Source organism: Phoca vitulina, unplaced genomic scaffold, assembly GCF_004348235.1.
Source record: "Phoca vitulina isolate PV1807 unplaced genomic scaffold, GSC_HSeal_1.0 scaffold10, whole genome shotgun sequence".
Lineage (NCBI taxonomy): Eukaryota > Metazoa > Chordata > Mammalia > Carnivora > Phocidae > Phoca > Phoca vitulina.
In genome coordinates, this window is record NW_022589713.1 from 9,084,792 (window position 1) to 9,108,760 (window position 23,969).

General features: G+C 39.5%; 1 protein-coding gene across 2 annotated transcripts; it reads left to right on the top strand.

Moving 5' to 3' along the window:
- TM4SF18 (transmembrane 4 L six family member 18) lies at nucleotides 1–23,832 on the top strand. 2 transcript variants are annotated; one of them, XM_032408472.1, is made up of 6 exons: nucleotides 1–234; nucleotides 324–517; nucleotides 3,327–3,416; nucleotides 10,525–10,667; nucleotides 15,775–15,944; nucleotides 22,964–23,832. In XM_032408472.1, exons 2-6 carry the CDS (start codon nucleotides 341–343, stop codon nucleotides 23,044–23,046), a joined length of 663 nt encoding a protein of 220 aa, XP_032264363.1. In that variant the 5' UTR covers nucleotides 1–234; nucleotides 324–340; the 3' UTR covers nucleotides 23,047–23,832. The 2 variants fall into 2 exon arrangements, with proteins under 2 accessions (XP_032264363.1, XP_032264364.1); XM_032408473.1 differs by having other exon boundaries at nucleotides 15,764–15,944; nucleotides 22,964–23,209.
- The last annotated feature ends 137 nt before the right edge of the window (nucleotides 23,833–23,969 follow it).

A 23,969-nucleotide genomic window follows, 5' to 3' on the forward strand; every position in this document is an offset into this window, starting at 1 on the left:
GTTAAGGCTTTCTTTCTGTAATCCAGAGGAAAATGACTTATTTTAAAATGCAGTAAAAACACCGCATTCCTTTGGCACAGGATGAAGACCAGCTCAGCTCTTCAGCCCTGGATCATTGTCTATTGTTCTCCAAACAGTAAACCACTATTTCTCACCAGAGATTGCGGGCTGCAGTTCTGTCCGAGCCCTGGGCTTCTCATGAATATGAAGTGAAGGGCTCTGATCCAGAAAGTGGTAGGTAATCTCAAAAAGAAAAAAAAAAAGGGACAGGTAGGAAGAAAATAAGGCTTTATGTAATTCTACACTCTTGAAATCTCCTGCAGGTTCTGAGCAGGGTAAAATGGGGTCTCGGAAATGTGGAGGCTGCTTAAGTGGTCTGCTGATTCTGCTTGCACTTTGGAGCATAATTGTGAATATATTATTGTATTTCCCAAATGGGCAAACTTCCTATGCATCCAGCAATAAACTCACCAACTACGTGTGGTATTTTGAAGGAATCTGTTTCTCAGGTATCATGGTAAGTGTGACTTTGGAGACTTGGGGTTGCAGAAGAGGGTGTTTTTACTAAGCATTGTCTTGTTCCTAGCAGAAATAATGAATAATGGAAAAATCATGCCACTAATCCTGGGTTTGGGATTTGGAAGATGGGTGGGGGTAGAGGGACAGGTAGTCTGTGAGGGCTTGGGAGGTTAGCTTTGTCTTCGGTAAGCTGCCCATTTATGTCACTTCAGCAGTGCAGGAAATTAGTCCTAATGAAAGTCTGTGGGTCGCTGGCTGGTCGAAATATTATGTCCTCATGAACCCTGTGTGTTGGTTTAAGCTGTTTAATGTCCAGTGGCAGTGCTCTTTTCTAGAATACTTTCTATCTGCACTCATGATTTCTCTAGATTGGAGAGGTATCAAGACCGCGTGGAAAAAACAGAGATTTGGAGATTCAAATTTGTGTTCAAATACAAGCTCTGCCATTTGTGCCATGAGACCTTGAGCAAGTTACTCAATGTCTTTGAGCCTCGGTGTCTTCATCTGAAAAATGGGAGTGATAGCATTTACTTTTTAGGGTAATTGTGGGGATTCAATAAAATCTCATGAAGGAAGTGCCCAGGACGGAGGCTGACATGTATAGGTAGCCAGCGAATACTGCGATTATAAATACTTGTTGAAGAATGGGCCAGATCATCATTAAATAGTCTGATATTATACACCTCATAATGGGGGGTGTTTTTGAAAATGAAATCAAATTATTTACAGTCAGAATCCATGAATGTTTTCCTGATGACTTTGTGCTCTTTAAAAACAAGCTGGTAGTAAATCATGTTGGCAAGTTGGAGGAAAAAACCCTTTTCCTGATCATATCATTTCTAAAAACAGCACGTTGTGCAGTACAAGCTTACTATACCACCAATGACACAAAAGAAAATGCATTATAATTTATCTCTACATCTTCATGGGTGCTTAATTATTATAATATTTGAATAACTATGATGAAAACAGTTTTCATTTAGTTACTATTTTGCATATGAAGTTAGTCAACTTTAAAGTATTGATATCCAATGCTACTGAAGTTGCTATGTGATAGGTAGGTACATAATGAATGTTTGGTTATTGTACTATAAGTGAATGCAAACCTTTTGGAGAAGATTTTGATATGCTATATTAAGATCCATGAAAATACTTATGTCTTTTGACTCAGTAATCCTAAACCTGAGAATAAATTCTGAGCAACTAATCCATAATAAGGAAAGAGATGCATACATAGATATATATGGCAGCACTATTCATAATAGTAAGTAATTAGTAGGAGCCCCCTAGCATAGAATTGGCCAAATAAATTGTGGTACATTCACTTTCTATGGTGATGAAAATGATAATTATGAAGATGTAATAACATGGAAAATGCATATTATTTTGTGTTAAGAAAAAAAGAAAAGATACAAAAATTGTGAATAAGTTACGATTACAACTATGCAAAATATACACATGTGGTAATATACTGGGAGTAAATACATAAAAACATGTGAGGGTGCGGGATTTGGGGTAATGTTTCTCCATTATGCTTGAGCCCTGTATTCCAGTTATAATTTGACAATGAAAAAAAAAAGCAGTTTCTCTTTCAACACGAGCGATGCCTGTGTTTCTCTTAGGACACAGGACTCCAGGGTCTAGGTCTAACTGTTTCTACTAATATTGTAATGAAGCCAGTCACTGTACCTGTTGTACTGTGCTTTCTCTCGTCATTGTTTCCCTCAATATGTCACCGTAGTCAATAGAAGGGTTGCAAGGCATTGATAAGATTAAACCAGAATCTATTAAAATCTGCGATAACTAATGGTGTTGAAAGGAGGAGCATATAAGACTCTTTGGCTTATATTCTGTGTAAAATTTAAAAGTTAGAGAAGAACCAGTTCTCTCTTTTCCATTGTCAAGGAATTCTTGAAAAACATGATTGTTACCGCATCAAATCTTTTTAAGAGAAAGAAGAGGGATGTAGATAAATAAGTAAGTAGACAAACAAAAGCTGACAAACTTGGAAACTGGAAATGTTGACTACACATAGTAAAATAACAATGAACTCAGCTTCAAGATTCAGTCCTGAGCATTGGGAGTAAAGGATAGGTGGAGAATTTGTCAGAAGCAATTCACGGTCCATTACCTGCCCAAACTGGGAACTATAACAGTAAAGAAATCCACGTTCTTTTCAGAACTTGAGCCCTTTGCTTAGGATACCAAGAAAAGAAAGTAGAATACATTGAATTCTCCCAGTCTGTCGGCTTGATAGAGACAAAGCACACTTGAAAATTTGAACCTGAGATGATTTGAGTGCTTGGGCAAATCAAACTGACTTTACTTTGAATTAAGACATGTAGTTTCAGATTAACCATGCCTCTCACCTGCATTCCCAGAGGGCAGTAAATGGAGAGAGGCTGGCAAACAGAAAAGTCTGGTGAATGATTTTCCTTTGACCTCTGCAACTGAGTCAGTGAGAAATGCAAGTTTGCTGTGTGGGGTGGTATTCCCATGCCCATACCATTTACTGCTTAATCATTAGCTTTTGATGCCATGCTAATAATAGCTAACATTTATCAATCACTTACTATAAATCAAGCACTATGTTCAAAATTTTGCATACATGACCTCCTAACAACCCAATGAGATGAGTTCCCAACACCATTTTATAGGGAAGGACTCTCAAGCTCACACAGCTAGAAAATGGTAGCACTGGGATTCGAACCCAGGTCCCCTTGACCCCAGAGTCCCTGCTCTGAATCACTGTGCTCTGATTATGACTAGTATTTCATTTCTGATATTTCCTCTCTTCCCTACTACAGATGCTTATAGTAGCAGCAGTTCTTCTTGTATTGGAGAATGACAGCAACTATAAATGTTGCCAGAGTGAAAACTGCAGCAAAAAATACATGGTAAGAGCAAGAGTACTTTGAGGATGGTTGAATGGGCTCTGGCTCTCTTTCCTCTCACTCATGAAACATGAAAATATTGACACTATTGTCCCCTCTCCATGATCTTTTCAACTCAGAGCCCAAGAGTTTACTCAAAAAAAAAAAAAAATCTTCCATTTTGTTTACTGTCTTTCCTCCACCTTTGTCTTGCTGATGTTCTTCCAGAAGTTCAGGATTTAAAGATACATGAAATTAGAAAATAATATTACCTTTTCCTAACTGGGTTTCTGTGAGTTTATTTCTTTCCCTTTTCAACTTTATTGAGGACTGATTTACATTCAATAAACGGCATCCATTAAAATTGTACAAGTCCATGAGTTTTGACAGCCAAATACACCCAAGCAACCATCACAGTCAAGACACAGAACATTTCTATCACCCCTGAAAGATTAATCTTTGATCTGCTTTATGTCACTATAGATTAGCTTGTAGTCTATGTGAATAGAATCATGCAGAATTTTTCTTCTGTATCTGGCTTCTGTCACTCAGCATAATGATTAGATTTATCCATGTGTTGGGTATACGTGATGTACATTTTTTAAACTGGGATTTTAAAAATAATTTAAATAGAATCAAGAGAGAATAATACCACCAAATTTTCTAAGCCTGTGCTCAGCAGGCAGGTGCTAGGCTCCTACATTTCCATCATTATCCTTCTCCTCAGGGTCATCATCTTTTAATCATATTTGCATAGCACTTGATAGTTTTTTTCACACTTACCCAGTGAGTTAGATCATTGTTATTCATACTTATAGGAATTACCTGTGGCTCAGAGAGAACGTGTTATGTATTAACCAAAAGGACTTTCCTGGAGGCCTGGTAGGCATATCTTGCAGCAGTGGCTGCCCACTGTGGCTGCCCGTTGCAATCATCTGAGAGCTTGGAGTTGGAATCCCACCCACAGACATCCTGAGCTAGCTGGTCCGAGGGGCAACCAGATTTTAATGTGCAGCCAAGATGACATGTCCAGCTTTCTTTGACAGATGTGTTGGAAGACTAAATTAGCTGCTAAATTTAGAACTGTGCTTCTGGAGGAGAAGATTTGAAGAATTGACAGACACTCTGTGCACGTGCATGTGCATGTGCATGTGCTTTGTGGGTGTATGTATTTTCTTAACCAACCAACCAACTCAGACATTCCCCAGTAGCTGCTGGTATTATAGTTATGGAAAAGCTTTCAAAATTGCCTAGTTGAAGCAATAGATTCAGGTAAACATTAACCTATGATACTCAGGGAATCTCTAGAAAACAAACGTATGTGCCATTAGGTTCATAATAAAAATAAATGTGTTCAATTTGCCTTGACTATTAGCATCTCCAGCACAAATGGGTGCTGTAGACAGTGTGGAGTCTGGACCGGGTCTGATAATCAAATTGAATGAGATGACTGGTATCTCAAAGGGAAAAGCAGGAGGAAGGGAGAGGGGATTCTCTGAATTCCCTGCTTGGTTCTTTCAAGGTAGGGCTTTAGAATAGGGGTCCCAGTTTATATGCCCCCAGGAGCAACTACCTGATGGAAATGAAAGAACTGAGCCTGGTAGGCATTAGAGCAAGTCTCTGTTTAAGGGAGAGAGGGAGCTGCTCCTCAAGTCTAGCCGATTGTTATCATGATAAAACTGGGCAGTGTTTCTCAGTTTTCAGTAGAAAGTAGAAGTATGGAGCTTTATGTACAACTTCTCAATTACAGCATGGTGGCAATTAATTCTCATTTAAATTAAATAAAGCACATCTTGAAGGCTAACTGTGAGTCTGCCCAGGTTTGGAACTGCTGAAGCTCTGCAATGGAAATTGATTCACTTGACAGAGGAGAAAAAGTTTTCCCCAAAAGTTTCTTTTTCCCTCAACAAAAACACATCTCTGTAACTCATACTTTTTTTTTTTTTTTTTACCAAAACACCTACTTTTTTTTCTTGTACACACAGTTGTTCTCTTCTTATTTCCAGTAGTTTTACTTTCTTTTTTTTTTAGCAGTTTTAATTCCATATATTAGAATTCTTAACTCTTACAAACTTAAATTTCTAGTGAAAACCAGGAAGTAAGCAATTGTGGAGTGTTATAGATATCAACATCCTGTTGATTGGCAAATTCATGTCCCACATCGGGCTCCCTGCTCCGCGGGAAGCCTGCTTCTCCCTCTCCCACTCCCCTGCTTGTGTTCCTGCTCTCGCTATGTCTCTCTCTGTCAAAAAAATAAATAAATAATTAAAATTAAAAAAATTAAAAAACCAACGGCTATAAAAACTCCCTTGCCAAAATCTAGTCCACAGCCTTCATAAGATTACTTGTCAAGGGCAGATAAAAATCTTAACACTCTTCTCCACAACTATTAGTAAAAAACTTTAGCCATCCGAATGGGTAGCCATAACTTGTTCCATCGGCCAGAAACACAATTTGGACTCTTTTATAAACTGGTGAGTTTTGTATCAACGTACCTGATACGTGGCTAAAATTTAAAAACAAAGGCCGTAAGATCTCTGTGTCTTTCTATATGTTTATTTATGTCTGTATATGTCTGTTACAGATGTTTGATATTTTTCTACCTCCAGATGGTATTACCAAAATAATTTATAAAATCTCTCAAAAGAGTTTTATTCTAATTGGCATAGAGATAAATGAATGCTCATATAAATCAAGTATTCCTAAATACAGAGACTAATCCAAAAAAAATTTCTATCAGGGTCTGAATATCAACCTTCAATTTGGCCAACTTCTGACCATACAGCCCCTTAAAAAAATCGTTTCAAATATTTAAACCAAATGACTTGAAACCAAAACCAAAACTTAACCATGGATGCAAGAGATGTCCCCAAGGAGGGTGCAAAAGATGCAGCCCTCCCAAGATAGCAAAATCACTCCCAGAGGTAGCAAAAGAAAGACTTAGGCAACTCCTCCTGAAAGCTGGCGACAGTTGGTAGGATGCTAGCCACAGTGGGGTGCAGCCCAAATTTCTGTATGGCAGATTTTTGGGGGCCCACAGCTTGACAATTGGCTGTCCCCAAGAACTGACACTTGCATGCCCTGACAGGCAGAAGGCCAAGCCAATTTCTCAGAACACAAATAAGAGACAAACAGGAAATTGATTAGCTGTCCATGGGAGGGAAAGGATCAATAACCAATGGATAACTCGAAACCAAATTTTAACCAGAGTCACAATCCAAAGAACTAATTTTTATAAATGTTTTCCCCTGCCAATCTGAATCTGAAAAGGAAAAGACTCTTACCACCTACCCTGGACCAGTCCCCCACAGGCAGAGATCCAAGAAACTGATATGGCAAGAATTCTTCTGTGGCTTTTGTCACAGATCCAGGATCTCTAACCATAGCTCCGGGACTAAGCAAGGGGTCCCCAGCCAATGGTGCCCCCTGTTGGGTGCCAGATACTGTAGCGGAAAAAAAGTTTTATTCGACCCTCTTAGGGTCCCTGGCACTCAATCTGAAAATTAAACTGACAAAAACAGATTAGCAAGAGAAAGGGGTACACATTTTATTGAATTTTATGTATACATGGGAGCCTTCACAAGAGAATGAAGACCTAAAGGGGTGACCAGAGTAGCAAGAAACAGCAATTAAAGAATTGGCAAGTGAGGGGGTTTGGGCTAGGGGTAGTAAATGGTGAAGAAGTAACTAGGAAGATAAGGTTGAGTTTAATGAAGTTTGTTTACATAGGTTTCTTGGCCCCAAATTCCCTGTCTCTGCTGATAAAAATGTCTTCCTTTTCCTCCTTGTACAGAGAGGGTAACTTGCACGTGGGAGTTTTATGACCTGTTTCAGAGAAGAAGGGTGAAGGGGCTGGGAGGGGTCGGAGTGACCATCCTGTTTCTGCCATTTTCTCAAACCCCTTCAGTTTAAAATATTCAGTCTGCTAAGGTGCCATATTTTGGGGGTGATCTGAACTCCATTAACTTCTTGTTTGCTATTCATTCTTCTGTGGAGTCCCATTTTCTGCCAAAATCCTGTGTGTTGTTAACCTTGGAAAACAACTATCTGCCAAATAGAGGTGCTTGGAATAATAGATAAAAATTGTGATTATATTTACACTTTTGAAATAATTTTTATATCCATTGTGTTCTTTAATTTTGAAACATCCCTGTTACATAGGTACTATAATCATCTACATCATCTACAGTTTATAGAAAATGAAACTGACTCAGAGAGATTCTTATTCCTGTTTTATTTCGAGGCTCAATTGTGCAATGGTATCTACTCATTAGACTGTAATTTGTATATATATACAAATATATGTCCTATGCTATGGTTGCCAGTTTCACCAAATGAAGAAATTCTTCGTTGATCTTTCCAGTGAACTGCTTAAGAGCGTATTTGGTAAACAAGGAGCTCAATCTTTTCAAAACATCCTTCTTCCTTTTTGGAAGATGGCATTGGTGAATAGGTAAATTTTCTTTGTAAAGTGTAATGGTCAGTAACCTGTTAAAAAAAAAAAAAGTAGCTTGTCTCATCCCATGATGGGCCAACATTCTATTAAAATCAGTATGAGAAATATAATTTGAATGATCTTTTAATCAATGTGAAGATGCCAATGAAATAATATCAAATAGGAAAAAAGCAGAATTGTTCTTTTCTTCTTTGGGTTTTTAAATACATTTTTTTCTGATTTCCCATAATGAGCATGTATTAATGTTATAATCAGTAAAATAATGTTAAATTATTTGAGATATATATAATGTGAGATCACTTTTGTTCCCCAAATCACAGGTTTGTTGTTCTCAGTTTTTCTGGTCTCAAGTTTTGAATTTATCATCAACTAACTTGGCTGTTCTACTCTCAGCTTGAAAGGAACATTTCTAAAACCAGATTAAGTTGTCTCCCAAACCAAACTACCCTTTTTGGCATCCCTATTTCTGTCCTTTTCATTCCAGAATTTTTTTTTTTTTTTAGTCCATCTCTAGCTACTTATTTCCTCCCCAATGTCTTTTCCTTTTCCTCCAGGGCATGTCTTTGTCACCGCAAGTTGAAATTGTCTTGACATGGAATCCTTGTTTTGGGCTCTCTCACTTCTGGCTGGCATGCTATCGCCGCAGAGCCATCTTTCAAAATTATACATTGGTTCATGTCACTTCCTTACTCAAAAACCAAATACATGGCTTGTTGGAAAAAGAGCTATTCTGGTTATTTATAAATTCAAAATAAGCTTGGTACATTTTGTGCCAGGAAGCAAGAAGGTGTTCAAGGAATGACAGGGATATCTCAAAGGGCACAGGAATTGACTTGACAGGATGTTCTCACTGGCCATATTTGGACCAAATGAGCATCTAAAAGAATAATAACAGTTATGAATGATAACACATTGAATTAGAAAATCCATGTGTACACAATAATAGAGAAAGAGAGAGATGGGAAATGGAAGTTTTTCTGTGCAGAAAAGTAGTAAGTTATAAATGCAGAAGAAATGATATCATGAGATGAGCAGCACCCTGCAACCAGTCATTGTGATCGTTAGTGATCAATGGATATGAGGATCATCAGTGGATGGTAAATCCATCAGTTGAAATGTCTTTGGGGGATAGGATATTACACAGTCTCAAAGTATTACCTCACCATTTATTTACTAATGGCAAAGTGGAAAATGTATGTTTATAGACCTGAAGGACACCACCTTAACGAAGAGGTCAAAGGCATCACCAATAGCAGTGAGAGGTCCCTAAGGTATTCATGCCCATCAGGTGTTCTTGCCAAAATGTTTAACCCAAGTCTAGTTGTGAGTTAAAAATCAGAATAGCCCAGATTGTGGGGGACATTCTATAAGACAACTGGCTGGGATTGTTCAAAAACAATTTAATATTCTAAAAAACAAAAAGGCAGTAAGAGTAATGTAGATCAAAGGAAACTAAAGAGATGTAACCCTGTGCATAAACTCTCATTGGATTCTGTACAAAAAAGTAAAACACAGTTGCAGAATAATAGAATATCTTTATTTTGGGGAGATATGTGCTGATGGGTTTAGGAGTGAGATATCACAGTATCTACAACCTACTTTTAAGTGGTTCGGGAACAGAAATGTATAAATAAATACATACATGTGCATGGATATATACATATACATACAGAGAGAGAGCAAGCAAAAATGATAAAATATTCACAGAAGATGAGTCTAGACAAAGAGTATACAAAGATGCATTGACTCTAGTATACTATACTATATGTTCAACTTTTTGGTAGATTTGAAAAAAAAATTTAGTGAAAGGTATGGGGGGAAAAGCTACTTGCCCTGAAGGATGAAGTCCACCCTCCTTGATCCAGCATTCAAAGTCACCTTCTGCCTGCATATACCAAGTTGCACTCACTTTGTAAGCAACTCTGAGGGCTGGGTTGTGTCCAACAGCCCCATTTCCCCAACATTAGCAAACATGTCAATCTGGTCTTCATAAACTTCTCTCTAACGCTCGGTAGGAACCCTCTCTTAGATCACACTAATCTATTTACCCTTACAACTCTGCTTGTACCGATCTGCCTGTGAACACTGCTCGTTCTCTCTACTCCAAGGAAAACACCCTCTTCCCCATTAATCTTATCCTCACTTGAACATAAATATGGCCATGTAGGCTAACACCTGATATTTCTCCTCATATTCCTGTGAGTGAAGGTATTCACATATCATCTTCACAGGAGAAAAGCCAAGGTCCTAGCTTCTGATTCTTAGAGAACCCACCCAACCTAGAAAATAATGTCTTTAGTAAATATAGATTGATCGGTCACATCCTTTCACTGCATTAATGTATGATCATTATTTTGATATTGAAATTCCAGAAGAAAGGAAGAAATGTAGTAAATTAACTAGGATCCTCTGTGGAATCCCAAACAAAAAGTCATTTTAAAAACTTATTTTAAAGATCAGGTGGGTTTGGATTAAATATTTCTGTTTTTCTGTGGGCATTTACACAGACTGAATGCAGTAGATTTGGGTGAGTAGGGGAAGGTACCTATCTGAACATTTATCCACAATATCCCCTTGTCTCATTCTATGGCACTGACCTCCTCCACCTTCTCCTCCTCCTCCTCCTTCCTCTTCTTTTTTTTTTTTTCTGACCTCCTTCTTCTATGTTTAATTTAGACACTGCTGTCGATGATCTTTTCTGCCCTTGGAATTGCTTTCTCTGGATACTGCCTGGTCATATCTGCTCTGGGCCTCGTTCAGGGTCCCTACTGCCGCACTCTGGATGGCTGGGAGTACGCCTTTGAAGGCACGGCAGGACGGTAAGGAATAATCCCCCAAATCAAGGGGCTCAGAAAGCCAGAAACGCCTGGCTTCATGCTCATGCTCATTTTCCATGATCACTTTGGGGTTCCATGTGGGTATGTTAGTGCAGAATTTTCCTATTAGTTAAATAATAGACCAATTTCTTCCTACATAGATCTCTGTTTAGATGTTTTTCTTCTCTCTCTCTCTCTCTTTTTTTGGCCAGTCTTTTAATGTCATTTGCATTCACTATTTTGAGGTTGATGTGGAGATATCCAAATGAAAGGTGTGTTTCTCCCAAACTTCAGAGCAAAGCTTTGTGGTTACTGTGGTCTGGCAACTGCTGGAGCCTAGGGCTTCAATGGTTCTGCCAACTCAGTCTCGTTGTGTGGCCAGTTCGGATTGTGCGGTCTGTTAGAGCTGGGAAAGGGCTTGTCTGGGAGAGAATCCCAGTGCCCTTGGATGGTGTTACCCGCTCTATACTATCAGGGACACACAGAGATAGAAGCAGGCAGCATGAGCGGCCAAGTTCAGAGTGAGATCCGGGGACACGACCAGGTGCAGGGGTTTGTGGGGGAGCCAGGAGATGATCTAGTGTGGACTGAAGAGGAGTCTAGGAAGGCAGCCTTACTTAGAGGGCTGGTGGTTCAGTTAGCTGTTGGGGAACCCAGTGCTGGATCGCAGAACACCTCACACTGGCATTGTACCTGCCACCACCTGCAGAGACAGCTCTAGAGGTAGCAGGGCCATCTAGAGATGCAGGAGACGTCCATCGAACCTCTCCTGGTCTTGTCCTATGCTCAGAATTCTAATGGTATAAATGGAGGGAGTGTCTGTACCACTCCCTAGGGAAGTTACAGTCTCTTCTCACTTCCCTATGACTGGCTCTGTTGTTCAAGACCCACATCTATTTGAAGTCTTACATGCTCAGCTAGGCCTGGATTGCAAAACTGCTTTTGTGCCCATAGCCACCTTTGTCCTGAAGGTTCCACCAAGTGCCACGTGCTGTGAGCAGAGCTCTCTCTCAGGTCGGGAGAACCTAGAAAATAACCTCAGGCATTTCGGACCACTCCTGTGGGACTTTAGGGGCTCAGGAAAGGGGACCCTAATGAAAAAAAATCCCACTAGGTGCAAAAAATGATTTTTTTGTGCCATCATCCCCAGACCCCCAAACCAAAGAAGATTTCCCTTTCAATGCAAGAATCTGAGATTGCCCACATGCCTCTCCATTACTCTTTCTTTTTTTAATTCTTTTTTGTTAAGTTAATCACCATACATTACATCATTAGTTTTTGATGTAGTGTTCCATGATTCATTGTTTGCGTATAACACCCAGTGCTCCATGCAGAACGTGCCCTCTTTAATACCCATCACCAGGCTAACCCATCCCCCCACCCCCTCCCCTCTAGAACCCTCAATTTGTTTTTCAGAGTCCATCATCTCTCATGGCTCGTCTCCCCCTCCGATTTCCCCCCCTTCATTCTTCCCCTCCTGCTATCTTCTTCTTCTCCTTTTTTTTTTTTTTAACATATATTGTATTATTTGTTTCAGAGGTACAGATTGAAAGTTGCCCTTGATATTTGTATTCACCTGACTCCAGCTACAGACAAATATTTGGGGGTAAAACATTAGAAGCCATGAAGGGAAGTTAAGTCTCTGGTCTCCTAGAGAAGTTTCCAAACCTTGGCAAATTCTGGGTGGAACAAATGTTAATGTTAAAGTTCCACAAATCAGTTATTCATTTGTATGTTTTTCAACAAATATTTCTTGAGCATCTACTGTGCCCAGGTCTTGAATTAGGTGCTAGAGAATCAAAGATAAGTTACACAGTTTTACTTCCCTCTAGGAGCTCACACGGACCTGACAAAATGTTCTGCTAAGATGGAGGCTTTGGAGTGAACATTGCCCTCAGAGCACAAGCCTTCAATACTTACACATCTGGGTTCATGTCTTCCATCTGCTACTTACAAACTGTATGACCTTAGGTGCACCTGGGTAGCTCAGTCGTTAAGCATCTGCCTTCAGCTCAGGTCATGATCCTAGGGTCCTGGGAACGAGCCCCGCATCAGACGCCCTGCTCCGCGAGAAGCCTGCTTCTCCCTCTCCCACTCCCCCTGCTTGTGTTCCCTCTCCCGCTCTGTGTCTCTCTGTGAAATAAATAAATGAAATCTTTAAAAACAAAACAAAACAAAACTGTATGATGACCTTAAACAGATATCCCTGAGCCTCTGTAAATCATTTCCACCTCACAGAATTGACAATTAAATGGAAACAAAGCACAGATTAAGATTTAATAAATTTTTAGAATAAGCCAGATTTTATGATTAACATCATTACCGGGCATAATGTTTTATGGCTCCATCTGCTGGGTGGTCAGTAGGCTCAATCACAGGCATGGCGACTGCTGGGGATCCTGAATCAGTTCCATTCAACAAGCATTTGTGGATCTTTGCAATGCGCCAGGCACTGCCTTAGGTCTTAGGCCTGGCTATTCAGGGGTGTAGAAATCAAGGTAGGGCTCTCAGAGTACACAGCTTAGTGAGGGAATAGATATAGATACAGATAAGACAGATTTACAATATAAGGAAGTAAATGCTGTGATAGAGCTTTATATGGAGGCTGTGGAGGGAAGGAGTATCAGAAATAGCATCTCCATTCCTTCCAGACCCTGCTAGTGCATTTACTACTCTGTGGTTTACAGGAAGAATAAATAAGCACCACAGTCCAGAAGAAAAATCAACACCATGAAGGTCATCTTGCTTTCAGGTGTTGGGTGATCTGTGCAGAGCGTGTACTGGGAAGTCTAGAGCGAGGATCTTGAAGGGATTAGCTTCCCTGATGGCTGAGACTGAGTTCAGAGTATGAGGGTGTATGGAATGGGTCTAGGGAAATATAACAGGAGATTTTATCTGTATCAGGCTTTACAGGTTCCATAGCATTTTTACACACCTTTCACCGAATTTTCCTAATAACCCCAGAGTTCCATATGTTAATCCCATTGTCCAAATAAGACTCTAGAGGTCAGAGATATGAAGTCTCTTGTCCAAGATCATACAGAACCAAGAGCTCCCTACTGAGTACTTTTTTTTATTTAAATTTTTTTATTGTTATGTTAATCCCCATACATTACATCATTAGTTTTAGATATAGTGTTCCATGATTCATTGTTTGTGCATAACACCCAGTGCTCCATGCAGAACGTGCCCTCTTTAATACCCATCGCCGGGCTAACCCATCCCCCCACCCCCTCCCCTCTAGAACCCTCAGTTTGTTTTTCAGAGTCCATTGTCTCTCATGGTTCTTCTCCCCCTCCGATTTCCCCCCCTTCATTCTTCCCCTCCTGCTACATTCTTCTTCTTCTTTTTTTTTTTCTTAACATATATTGCATTATTTGTTTCAGAGGTGCAGATCTGAGATTCAACAGTCTTGCACAATTCACAGCGCTTACCAGAACACATACCCTCCCCAGAGGAAAGTATATAGCAATACAAGCCTTTCTCAAGAAACAAGAAAGGTCTCAAGTACACAACCTACTGACTACTTTTGCCGCTTGAGACCTAAGTGCCTTTAGAAAGATCAGGAAATTCTCGGAGTGCTTCTGAGGGTCCCGGAGCATAGAGAGTAGGAACTAAAGAAAGGGAGGAAAGAGAGAACTAAAGAAAGGGAATAGGAGAGAAACGGGGCAGAGTGGGGGGAGGGTAGGGGAGAAGGAAAAACAAAGAGAAGAGGGAAGTCATGGTGGTGGTGTTCCCCGAACTGCAGAATTCACCGGTCCCACCACAGACACCAGTGCTCCAGGCCACTTGCCCAGTAGGCTCTTTGCCTTAGCCGCCGTCTCAGGAAAAAGCATCTTGCTATTGACAAGGTATTTATGAACAACTCTGCCCTACAAATAGGTTTGATTATCTTTGTTTGGAGAATTCTCTGAGGAGACCAGTTTTCCATTTTGATTCCGTTGAATCAAAGTGAACAGAGTGTCACCCTTCGGAGAAGCACTGCGGGGCATGCTGGATCCGGAAGTGAGCAAATGTCAGTCGGGTAGATTCAGCGTGCTTTCAAGATCATCTTGGGGCATGGTTGAATTCTCACAATCCAGTGCTAAACTAGACTGATGGAACCTTCCGAGTTTTTGCATTCCCACCTCATCACTTAAATTTTAGCAGCAGCAGAGCGCAGCGGTGTTCTAAAGCAGACGTGCTCGCACTGCGGACTCCAAACCAGCCGCAGCCGCAGCAACACTGGGAACTTAGAAATGCAAAACCTCAAGCCTCATCCAAACCTTCTGGATCAGAAACTCGGTGGTGGGGGTGGGGGGGGTGGGGGGGGGTGGGGTCTCTGCAAGCTGCATTTTCACAAGCCCTCCAGATAATCCTGGAACCACTGTTTGAAAGGACTCTGGGGACAGAGTCTAGGAGTTTCTTTTTCTTTTCTTTTCTTTTTTTTAAAGCAAAATAGGGCTTATGAGGGATTTATTTATTTTTTTAATTTTATTTATTTATTTATTTGAGAGAGAGCACAAACAGGGAGCAGCCAAGGGAGAGGTTGAGAAGCAGGATCCCCGCTGAGCGGGAAGCCCAACACGGGACTTGATCCCAGGATCCTGGGATCATGACCTGAGCCGAAGGCAGACGCTTAACCCACTGAGCCACCCAGGTGCCCTGAGTCTAGGAATTTCTAGCAGCATTTCCCTTTGTTATTTGGCCACATCTGTGATCTTTTATATCTAACACAAGCTCAGCCTTGTCCCGGATAGCCCAGGCTAACTTCTGGACTTTTAGGGAATGAGCAATCTTTACCTTTCTTGGTATTGACACGTGCTGCCTTTTATTACTAGTGAACCCTTCAGAATGTGTCTTGCCTTCTAACTGAATTAAAATTGTCTCTGAGGCAGGCTCCCTGTTTAAAATAAGCATAGCCCAATGCTTTATGCATGCTATATACTCAATATATGTATTTGAATGATTTTTTAAATGCTTTCTTTCACATTTAATAATATTATGTATTTCAGTAATATATATTAATTTCCCAAACATACAAACATCTGTAGCCTTCTTACTTGGACCAAGTATTTTGGCTTGGCCACGAGTCTTGTTGACTATATCCCTCCTCTCAGTTTCCTTACAGACTCCAGCATATGGACCGAGTGCCTGGAACCTGCACACGTAGTGGAGTGGAACATCATTTTATTTTCTATTCTCATAGCTCTCAGTGGGCTTCAAGTGATTGTTTGCCTCATCAGAGTAGTCACTCAGTTATCCAAGATACTGTGTGGAACCTATTCAGTCATCATCCAGGTAATAGATCACTACTGGCACCTGTACCTCCTCCATTTTACCCCCCATTACCCAAGATTCAATGACTCTGGTTGAAAGGTTTTTAGCCTCCCATCTTTTTCTTTCCATCCCTACTGCCCTCAACAAATAGCTCAATTTTTTTTTTCGATATTCCAATGTGTCTGTTGGCTTGCCTATGTGGATTAAATCAATGGAATAATTATAAAATCTGCACTCAGTCCTGAATGGTGAAAACAGCACAAGTGTTTTGAATGAGCCACAGTTTTGTGTAGAAATAACTCAGAGCACAAAGAGGTCTTACTATTTATTGAGAATTTCCCTGTTCATAAGATAATTGAAGGCTCACAACATTATCCCATTGAAATAATTTCTCTTCTGAATGCTGCTACATGAACCTAATAATCATTCTTTATACTGAATCATTAGTAATTGGTTTTAAAGTAGAGAAAGATGGTTTTTAAAATTTTTATTGTTATGTTAATCACCATACATTACATCATTAGTTTTTGATGTAGTGTTGCATGATTCATTGTTTGCGTATAACACCCAGTGCTCCATGCAGAACGTGCCCTCTTTAATACCCATCACCAGGCTAACCCATTCTCCCACCCCCCTCCCTTCTAGAACCCTCAGTTTGTTTTTCAGAGTCCATCGTCTCTCATGGTTCATCTCCCCCTCCAATTTCTCCCCCTTCATTCTTCCCCTCCTGCTATCTTTTTTTTTTTTTTCTTAACATATATTACATTATTTGTTTCAGAGGTACAGATCTGTGATTCAACAGTCTTACACAATTCACAGCGTTCACCGTAGCACATACCCTCCCCAATGTCTATCACCCAGCCACCCCATCCCTCCCACCCTACCCCCCACTCCAGCAACCCTCAGTTTGTTTCCTTAGATTAAGAATTCCTCATATCAGTGAGGTCATATGATACATGTCTTTCTCTGTTTGACTTATTTCGCTCAGCATAACACCCTCCAGTTCCACCAACGTCGTTGCAAATGGCAAGATCTCATTCCTTTTGCTGGCTGCATAATATTCCATTGTATATATATATACCACATCTTCTTTATCCATTCATCTGTCGATGGACATCTTGGCTCTTTCCACAGTTTGGCTATTGTGGACATTGATGCTATAAGCATCGGGGTACACATACCCCTTCGGATCCCTACATTTGTATCTTTGGGGTAAATACCCAGTAGTGCAATTGCTGGATCGTATGGTAGCTCTATTTTCAACTTTTTGAGGAACCTCCATACTGTTTTCCAGAGTGGTTGCACCAGCTTGCATTCCCACCAACAATGTAGGAGGGTTCCCCTTTCTCCGCATCCCCGCCAACATCTGTCATTTCCTGACTTGTTAATTTTAGCCATTGTGACTGGTGTGAGGTGGTATCTCATTGAGGTTTTGATTTGGATTTCCCTGATGCCAAGCGATGTTGAGCACTTTTTCATGTGTCTGTTGGCCATTTGGATGCCTTCTTTGGAAAAATGTCTGTTCATGTCTTCTGCCCATTTCTTGATTGGATTATTTGTTCTTTGAGTGTTGAGTTTGATAAGTTCTTTATAGATTTTGGATACTAGCCCTTTATCTGATATGTCATTTGCAAATATCTTCTCCCATTCTGTCGGTTGTCTTTTGGTTTTGTTGACTGTTTCTTTTGCTGTGCAAAAGCTTATCTTGATGAAGTCCCAATAGTTCATTTTTGCCCTTGCTTCCCCTGCCTTTGGCGATGTTTCTAGGAAGAAGTTGCTGCGGCTGAGGTCGAAGAGGTTGCTGCCTGTGTTCTCCTTTAGGATTTTGATGGACTCCTGTCTCACATTTAGGTCTTTCAACCATTTGGAGTCTATTTTTGTGTGTAGTGTAAGGAAATGGTCCAGTTTCATTCTTCTGCATATGGCTGTCCGATTTTCCCAGCACCATTTTTTGAAGAGACTGTCTTTTTTCCATTGGACATTCTTTCCTGCTTTGTCAAAGATTAGTTGACCATAGAGTTGAGGGTCCATTTCTGGGCTCTCTCTTCTGTTCCATTGATCTGTGTGTCTGTTTTTGTGCCAGTACCGTACTGTCTTGATGATGACAGCTTTGTAATAGAGCTGGAAGTCTGGAATTGTGATGCCGCCAGCTTTGCTTTTCTTTTTCAACATTCCTCTGGCTATTCGGGGTCTTTTCTGGTTCCATACAAATTTTAGGATTATTTGTTCCATTTTTTGAAAAAAGTGGATGGTATTTTGATGGGGATTGCATTGAATGTGTAGATTGCTCTAGGTAGCATTGACATCTTCACAATATTTGTTCTTCCAATCCATGAGCATGGAATGTTTTTCCATTTCTTTGTGTCTTCCTCAATTTCTTCCATGAGTATTTTATAGTTTTCTCAGTACAGATCCTTTGCCTCTTTGGTTAGATTTATTCCTAGGTATCTTATGGTTTTGGTGCAATTGTAAATGGGATCGACTCCTTAATTTCTCTTTCTTCTGTCTTGTTGTTGGTGTATAGGAATGCCACTGATTTCTGTGCATTGATTTTATATCCTGCCACTTTACTGAATTCCTGTATGAGTTCTGGCAGTTTTGCGGTGGAGTCTTTTGGGTTTTCCACATAAAGTATCATATCATCTGCAAACAGTGAGAGTTTGACTTCTTTGCTGATCTGGATGCCTTTTATTTCTTTTTGTTGTCTGATTGCTGTGGCTAGGACTTCTAATACTATGTTGAATAGCAGTGGTGATAGTGGACATCCCTGCCGTGTTCCTGACCTTAAGGGGAAAGCTCTCAGTTTTTCCCCATTGAGAATGATATTTGCTGTAGGTTTTTCATAGGTGGCTTTTATGATATTGAGGTATGTACCCTCTATCCCTATACTCTGAAAAGTTTTGATCAAGAAAGGATGCTGTACTTTGTCAAATGCTTTTTCTGCATCTATTGAGAGGATCCTATGATTCTTGTTCTTTCTTTTGTTAATGTATTGTATCACGTTGATTGATTTGCGGATGTTGAACCAACCTTGCAGCCCAGGGATAAATCCCACTTGGTTGTGGTGAATAATCCTTTTAATGTACTGTTGGATCCTATTGGCTAGTATTTTGGTAAGAATTTTTGCATCCATGTTCATCAAGGATATTGGTCTGTAATTCTCCTTTTTGATGGGGTCTTTGTCTGGTTTGGGGATCAAGGTAATGGTGGCCTCATAAAACGAGTTTGGAAGTTTTCCTTCCATTTCTATTTTTTGGAACAGTTTCAGAAGAATAAGTATTAATTCCTCTTTAAATGTTTGGTAGAATTCCCCTGGGAAGCCATCTGGCCCTGGGCTTTTGTTTGTTGGGAGATTTTTGATGACTGCTTCAATTTCCTTAGTGGTTATAGGTCTGTTCAGGTTTCCTATTTCTTCCTGGTTCAGTTTTGGTAGTTTATACATCTCTAGGAATGCATCTATTTCTTCCAGGTTATCTAATTTGCTGGCATATATTTGCTCATAGTATGTTCTTATAATTGTTTGTATTTCTTTGGTGTTGGTTGTGGTCTCTCCTCTTTCATTCATTATTTTGTTGATTTGGGTCATTTCTCTTTTCTTTTTGCTAAGTCTTTGTTAATTCTTTCAAAGAACCAGCTCCTAGTTTTGTTGATCTGTTCTACTGTTCTTTTGGTTTCTATTTCATTGATTTCTGCTCTGATCTTTATTATTTCTCTTATCCTGCTGGGTTTAGGCTTTCTTTGCTGTTTTTTCTCTAGCTCCTTTAGGTGTAGGGTTAGGTTGTGTATTTGAGACCTTTCTTGTTTCTTGAGAAAGGCTTGTATTGCTATATACTTTCCTCTTAGGACTGCCTTTGCTGCATCCCAAAGATTTTGAACAGTTGTGTTTTCATTTTCATTGGTTTCCATGATTTTTAAAAATTCTTCTTTAATTTCCTGGTTGACCCATTCATTCTTTAGTAGGATGCTCTTTAGCCTCCATGTATTTGAGTTCTTTCCGACTTTCCTCTTGTGATTGAGTTCTAGTTTCAAAGCATTGTGGTCTGAAAATAGGCAGGGAATGATCCCAATCTTTTGGTACTGGTTGAGGCCTGATTTATGACCTAGGATGTGATCTATTCTGGAGAATGTTCCATGGGCACTAGAGAAGAATGTGTATTCTGTTGCTTTGGGATGGAATGTTCTGAATATGTCTGTGAAGTCCATTTGGTCCAGTGTGTCATTTAAAGTCTTTATTTCCTTGTTGATCTTTTGCTTAGATGATCTGTCCATTTCAGTGAGGGGGGTGTTAAAGTCCCCCACTATTATTGTATTGGTGTCAATATGTTTCTTTGCTTTTGTTATTAATTGCCTTACATAATTGGCCACTCCCATGTTAGGGGCATAGATATTTACAATTGTTAGATCTTCTTGTTGGATAGACCCTTTAAGTAGGATATAGTGTCCTTCCTCATCTCTTATTACAGTCTTTGGCTTAAAATCTAATTTGTGTGATATAAGGATTGCCACCCCAGCTTTCTTTTGGTGTCCATTAGCATGGTAAATGGTTTTCCACCCCCTCACTTTCAATCTGGGAGTGTCTTTGCAAAATGAGTCTCTTGCAGACAGCATATTGATGGGTCTTGTTTTTTAATCCAATCTGATAGCCTGTGTCTTTTGATTGGGGCATTTAGCCCATTCACATTCAGGGTAACTATTGAAAGATAGGAATTTAGTGCCATTGTATTGCCTGTAAGGTGACTGTCCCTGAATATTGTCTGTGTTCCTTTCTGGTCTATGTTGCTTTTAGGCTCTCTCTTTGCTTAGAGGACCCCTTTCAAGATTTCTTTTTTTTTTTTTTTTTTTTTTTAAAGATTTTATTTATTTATTTGAGAGAGAGAGAATGAGAGACAGAGAGCATGAGAGGGGTTAGGGTCAGAGGGAGAAGCAGACCCCCTGCTGAGCAGGGAGCCCGATGCGGGACTCGATCCAGGGACTCCAGGATCATGACCTGAGCCGAAGGCAGTCGCTTAACCAACTGAGCCACCCAGGCGCCCCCCCTTTCAAGATTTCTTGTAGGGCTGGTTTCGTGTTTGCAAATTCCTTTAGTTTTTGTTTGTCCTGGAAGCTTTTTATCTCTCCTTCTATTTTCAATGACAGCCTAGCTGGATATAGTATTCTTGGCTGCATATTTTTCTCGTTTAGTGCTCTGAGTATATCCTGCCAGTCCTTTCTGGCCTGCCAGGTCTCTGTGGATAGGTCTGTTGCCAATCTAATGTTTCTACCATTGTAGGTTACAGATCTCTTCTCCCGAGCTGCTTTCAGGATTTTCTCTTTGTCTCTGAGACTTGTAAGTTTTACTATTAGATGTCGGGGTGTTGACCTATTTTTATTGATTTTGAGAGGGGTTCTCTGTGCCTCCTGGATTTTGATGCCTGTTTCCTTCCCCAAATTAGGGAAGTTCTCTGCTATAATTCGCTCCAATATACCTTCTGCCCCCCTCTCTCTTTCTTCTTCTTCTGGGATCCCAATTATTCTAATGTTGTTTTGTCTTATGGTATCGCTTATCTCTCAAATTCTGCCCTCGTGATCCAGTAGTTGTTTATCTCTCTTTTTCTCAGCTTCTTTATTTTCCATCATTTGGTCTTCTATATCACTGATTCTCTCTTCTGCCTCATTTATCCTAGCAGTTAGCGCCCCCATTTTTTATTGCACCTCATTAATAGCCTTTTTGATTGCGACTTGGTTAGATTTTAGGTCTTTTATTTCTCCAGAAAGAGTTTCTCTAATAACTTCCATGCTTTTTTCAAGCCCAGCTAGTATCTTTAAAGTGATGATTCTGAACTCTAGATCCAACATCGTACTGATGTCCGTATTGAGTAGGTCCCTGGCAGTCAGTGCTACCTCTTGTTCTTTTTGTTGAGGTGATTTTTTCCATCTTGTCATTTTGTCCAGAGGAGAATAGGTGAATGAGAGAACAAAATGCTAACAGGGTAACAACGTCCCCAGAAAATATACTCTAAACAAATCAGAAAAGGCCTGAAGCTGGGGGAAAAGAAAGGGAAAGAAAGAAAAAAGAAAAGAAAAAAAAAAAAAGAAAAAGAAAAAGATAAAAACAAACAAAAACAGAACAAAACAAATAAAACGGAATATGATCAAATATGATCAGGCTGGTGCATAGGTCAGTGCCACACAGTAGATTTTGGGTGTATTTTGGTCTGTTAGAAGAAAGTGCCTCCCAAAATTTTAAAGAAAGAGAAACTTATATATGTACAAAAATAAGGGTTGATATGATGAAGGGATGGAATATGACTGTAAAGATGAAAATTATAAAAAATTTTATAAAAGGAATTGATAAGAAGTTGTTTGAAAAAAGAAAAGAAAGAAGAGGATTTTTAAAAAAAAAAAAGAAAAAAAAAGGAGAGAATGTGATCAGGCAGGAGACTAGAACAAAGCCATACACTAGAGATTTAGGGTATATTTTGATCTGTTAGGAGAAACTATCTCAAAATTTTAAAGAGAGAACAACTTATATATATATGCCAAAAATAAGGGTAACTACTATGAAGGGATAGAATATGACTCTTCCAGAAAGTGGTCGCTTTTCTGTTCAGAGAGTTGTTGCTATTCTTTTCTTCGATCTCCTGTTGAGTTTGTAGGTGTTCAGAATGGTTTGATCCCTATCCAGCTGAATTCCTGGGACCGGACGAAATCCAGATCTCCTACTCCTCCACCATCTTGCTCCACCCCCCTCTAAGAAAGATGTTTTTATCCCTTCAAAACTGCTTCTGCTTCATTTGCTAAAATACTGATGTTAATTTCGTTATGATTGAAATTGCTAAAACTACCCAGCAAGTCCAGAGTGAAGAGAAATCATGAACGAGTTATCTTGTGTCTTATTTAACAAAAAATAATGTATACCCTTCCTAGTATTTTCAAGTAGATATTTTCCTAATTCATCATGTTTTGAATATGAACTATAAATTTAAGTTGCTACCTGGATCATGGATCATTAATCAAGCCAAATTTACTACTTTATTCATTTTCTTTTTCTTTTTTTATAGCCTGGAATCATTTGAATGACAACAAAAATATTTTCCACTATCAAGATGCCATCCATCTGTCTCATATCTACTATAGACCTTAAGGCAATATTTAAATGATGGTGATTTCTCCGTTTGGTGTTTTTTGAGCCTGCTTATAAAATTGATAGTCCTCACTGAAAGTGCCAACTATGTCACCCTTCAATTTGGAATTTTTTTCTAAGCAATATGTGCCAGGATCTTCAGGAATATCCATATTCTTTGGTCAAACAAATCCATTTCCAATAATCTATACTATGGAAATAAATAAGAATAGAAGATAAAACTTTCTGCAAATACAAATAATGCAATATTATTTAATATTCTAGAAAATTAGAAATACCCCAAAGTTTAACTTTAGGGGAAGGATTAAATCAAGAGTAGTACATTAGTTGTAATATTATATAGTCATTACAAATTATGATACACAGTCATTACAAATTATATTTTAAGATTATGAATACTGTTAATTAAAAAAGCAGATTACAAATTTATGTTTACAGTATAAACATAACCATCTAAGGTAAACACCAAATAATCAAAATTTAGGAGAAAAACTCAACCTAGAAGGATTTACAGAAAAATGTCAACTGTCATTTGTCTGGATGATAGGTGACCCTTCCTACTTTTCTCTATTTCCCAAGTTTTCTTTATCATGTTTTACAATTAAAACATATTTTAAAACTCATATTTTTACTATTAAAAATGTTTGCTTTTAGCCAACCTTTAAAGATATATACTTTTTCCACATGTTTTCCCACCTTGAGTATCTGTAAACATCATAAAATAACGCTTCAACCCTTCAATAAAGAAAGTATTGAGATAGAAAAGACAAAAAAAGGGGGGCACCTGGGTGGCTCAGTCGTTAAGCGTCTGCCTTTGGCTCAGGTCATGATCCCTGGGTCCTGGGATCAAGCCCCACATGGAGCCCCACATGGAGCCCCACATTGGGCTCCCTGCTCGGCGGGAAGCCTGCTTCTCCCGTGCT

What these genes read in the sequence shown, in the direction of transcription:
- TM4SF18 (XM_032408472.1), top strand. Translation starts at nt 341, where the DNA reads ATGGGGTCTCGGAAATGTGGAGGCTGCTTAAGTGGTCTGCTGATTCTG. An exon ending in TTTGAAGGCACGGCAGGACG is followed by an intron (nt 10,668 to 15,774) that starts GTAAGGAATAAT and finishes GTTTCCTTACAG; the next exon opens with ACTCCAGCATATGGACCGAG. An exon ending in CCTATTCAGTCATCATCCAG is followed by an intron (nt 15,945 to 22,963) that starts GTAATAGATCAC and finishes CTTTTTTTATAG; the next exon opens with CCTGGAATCATTTGAATGAC.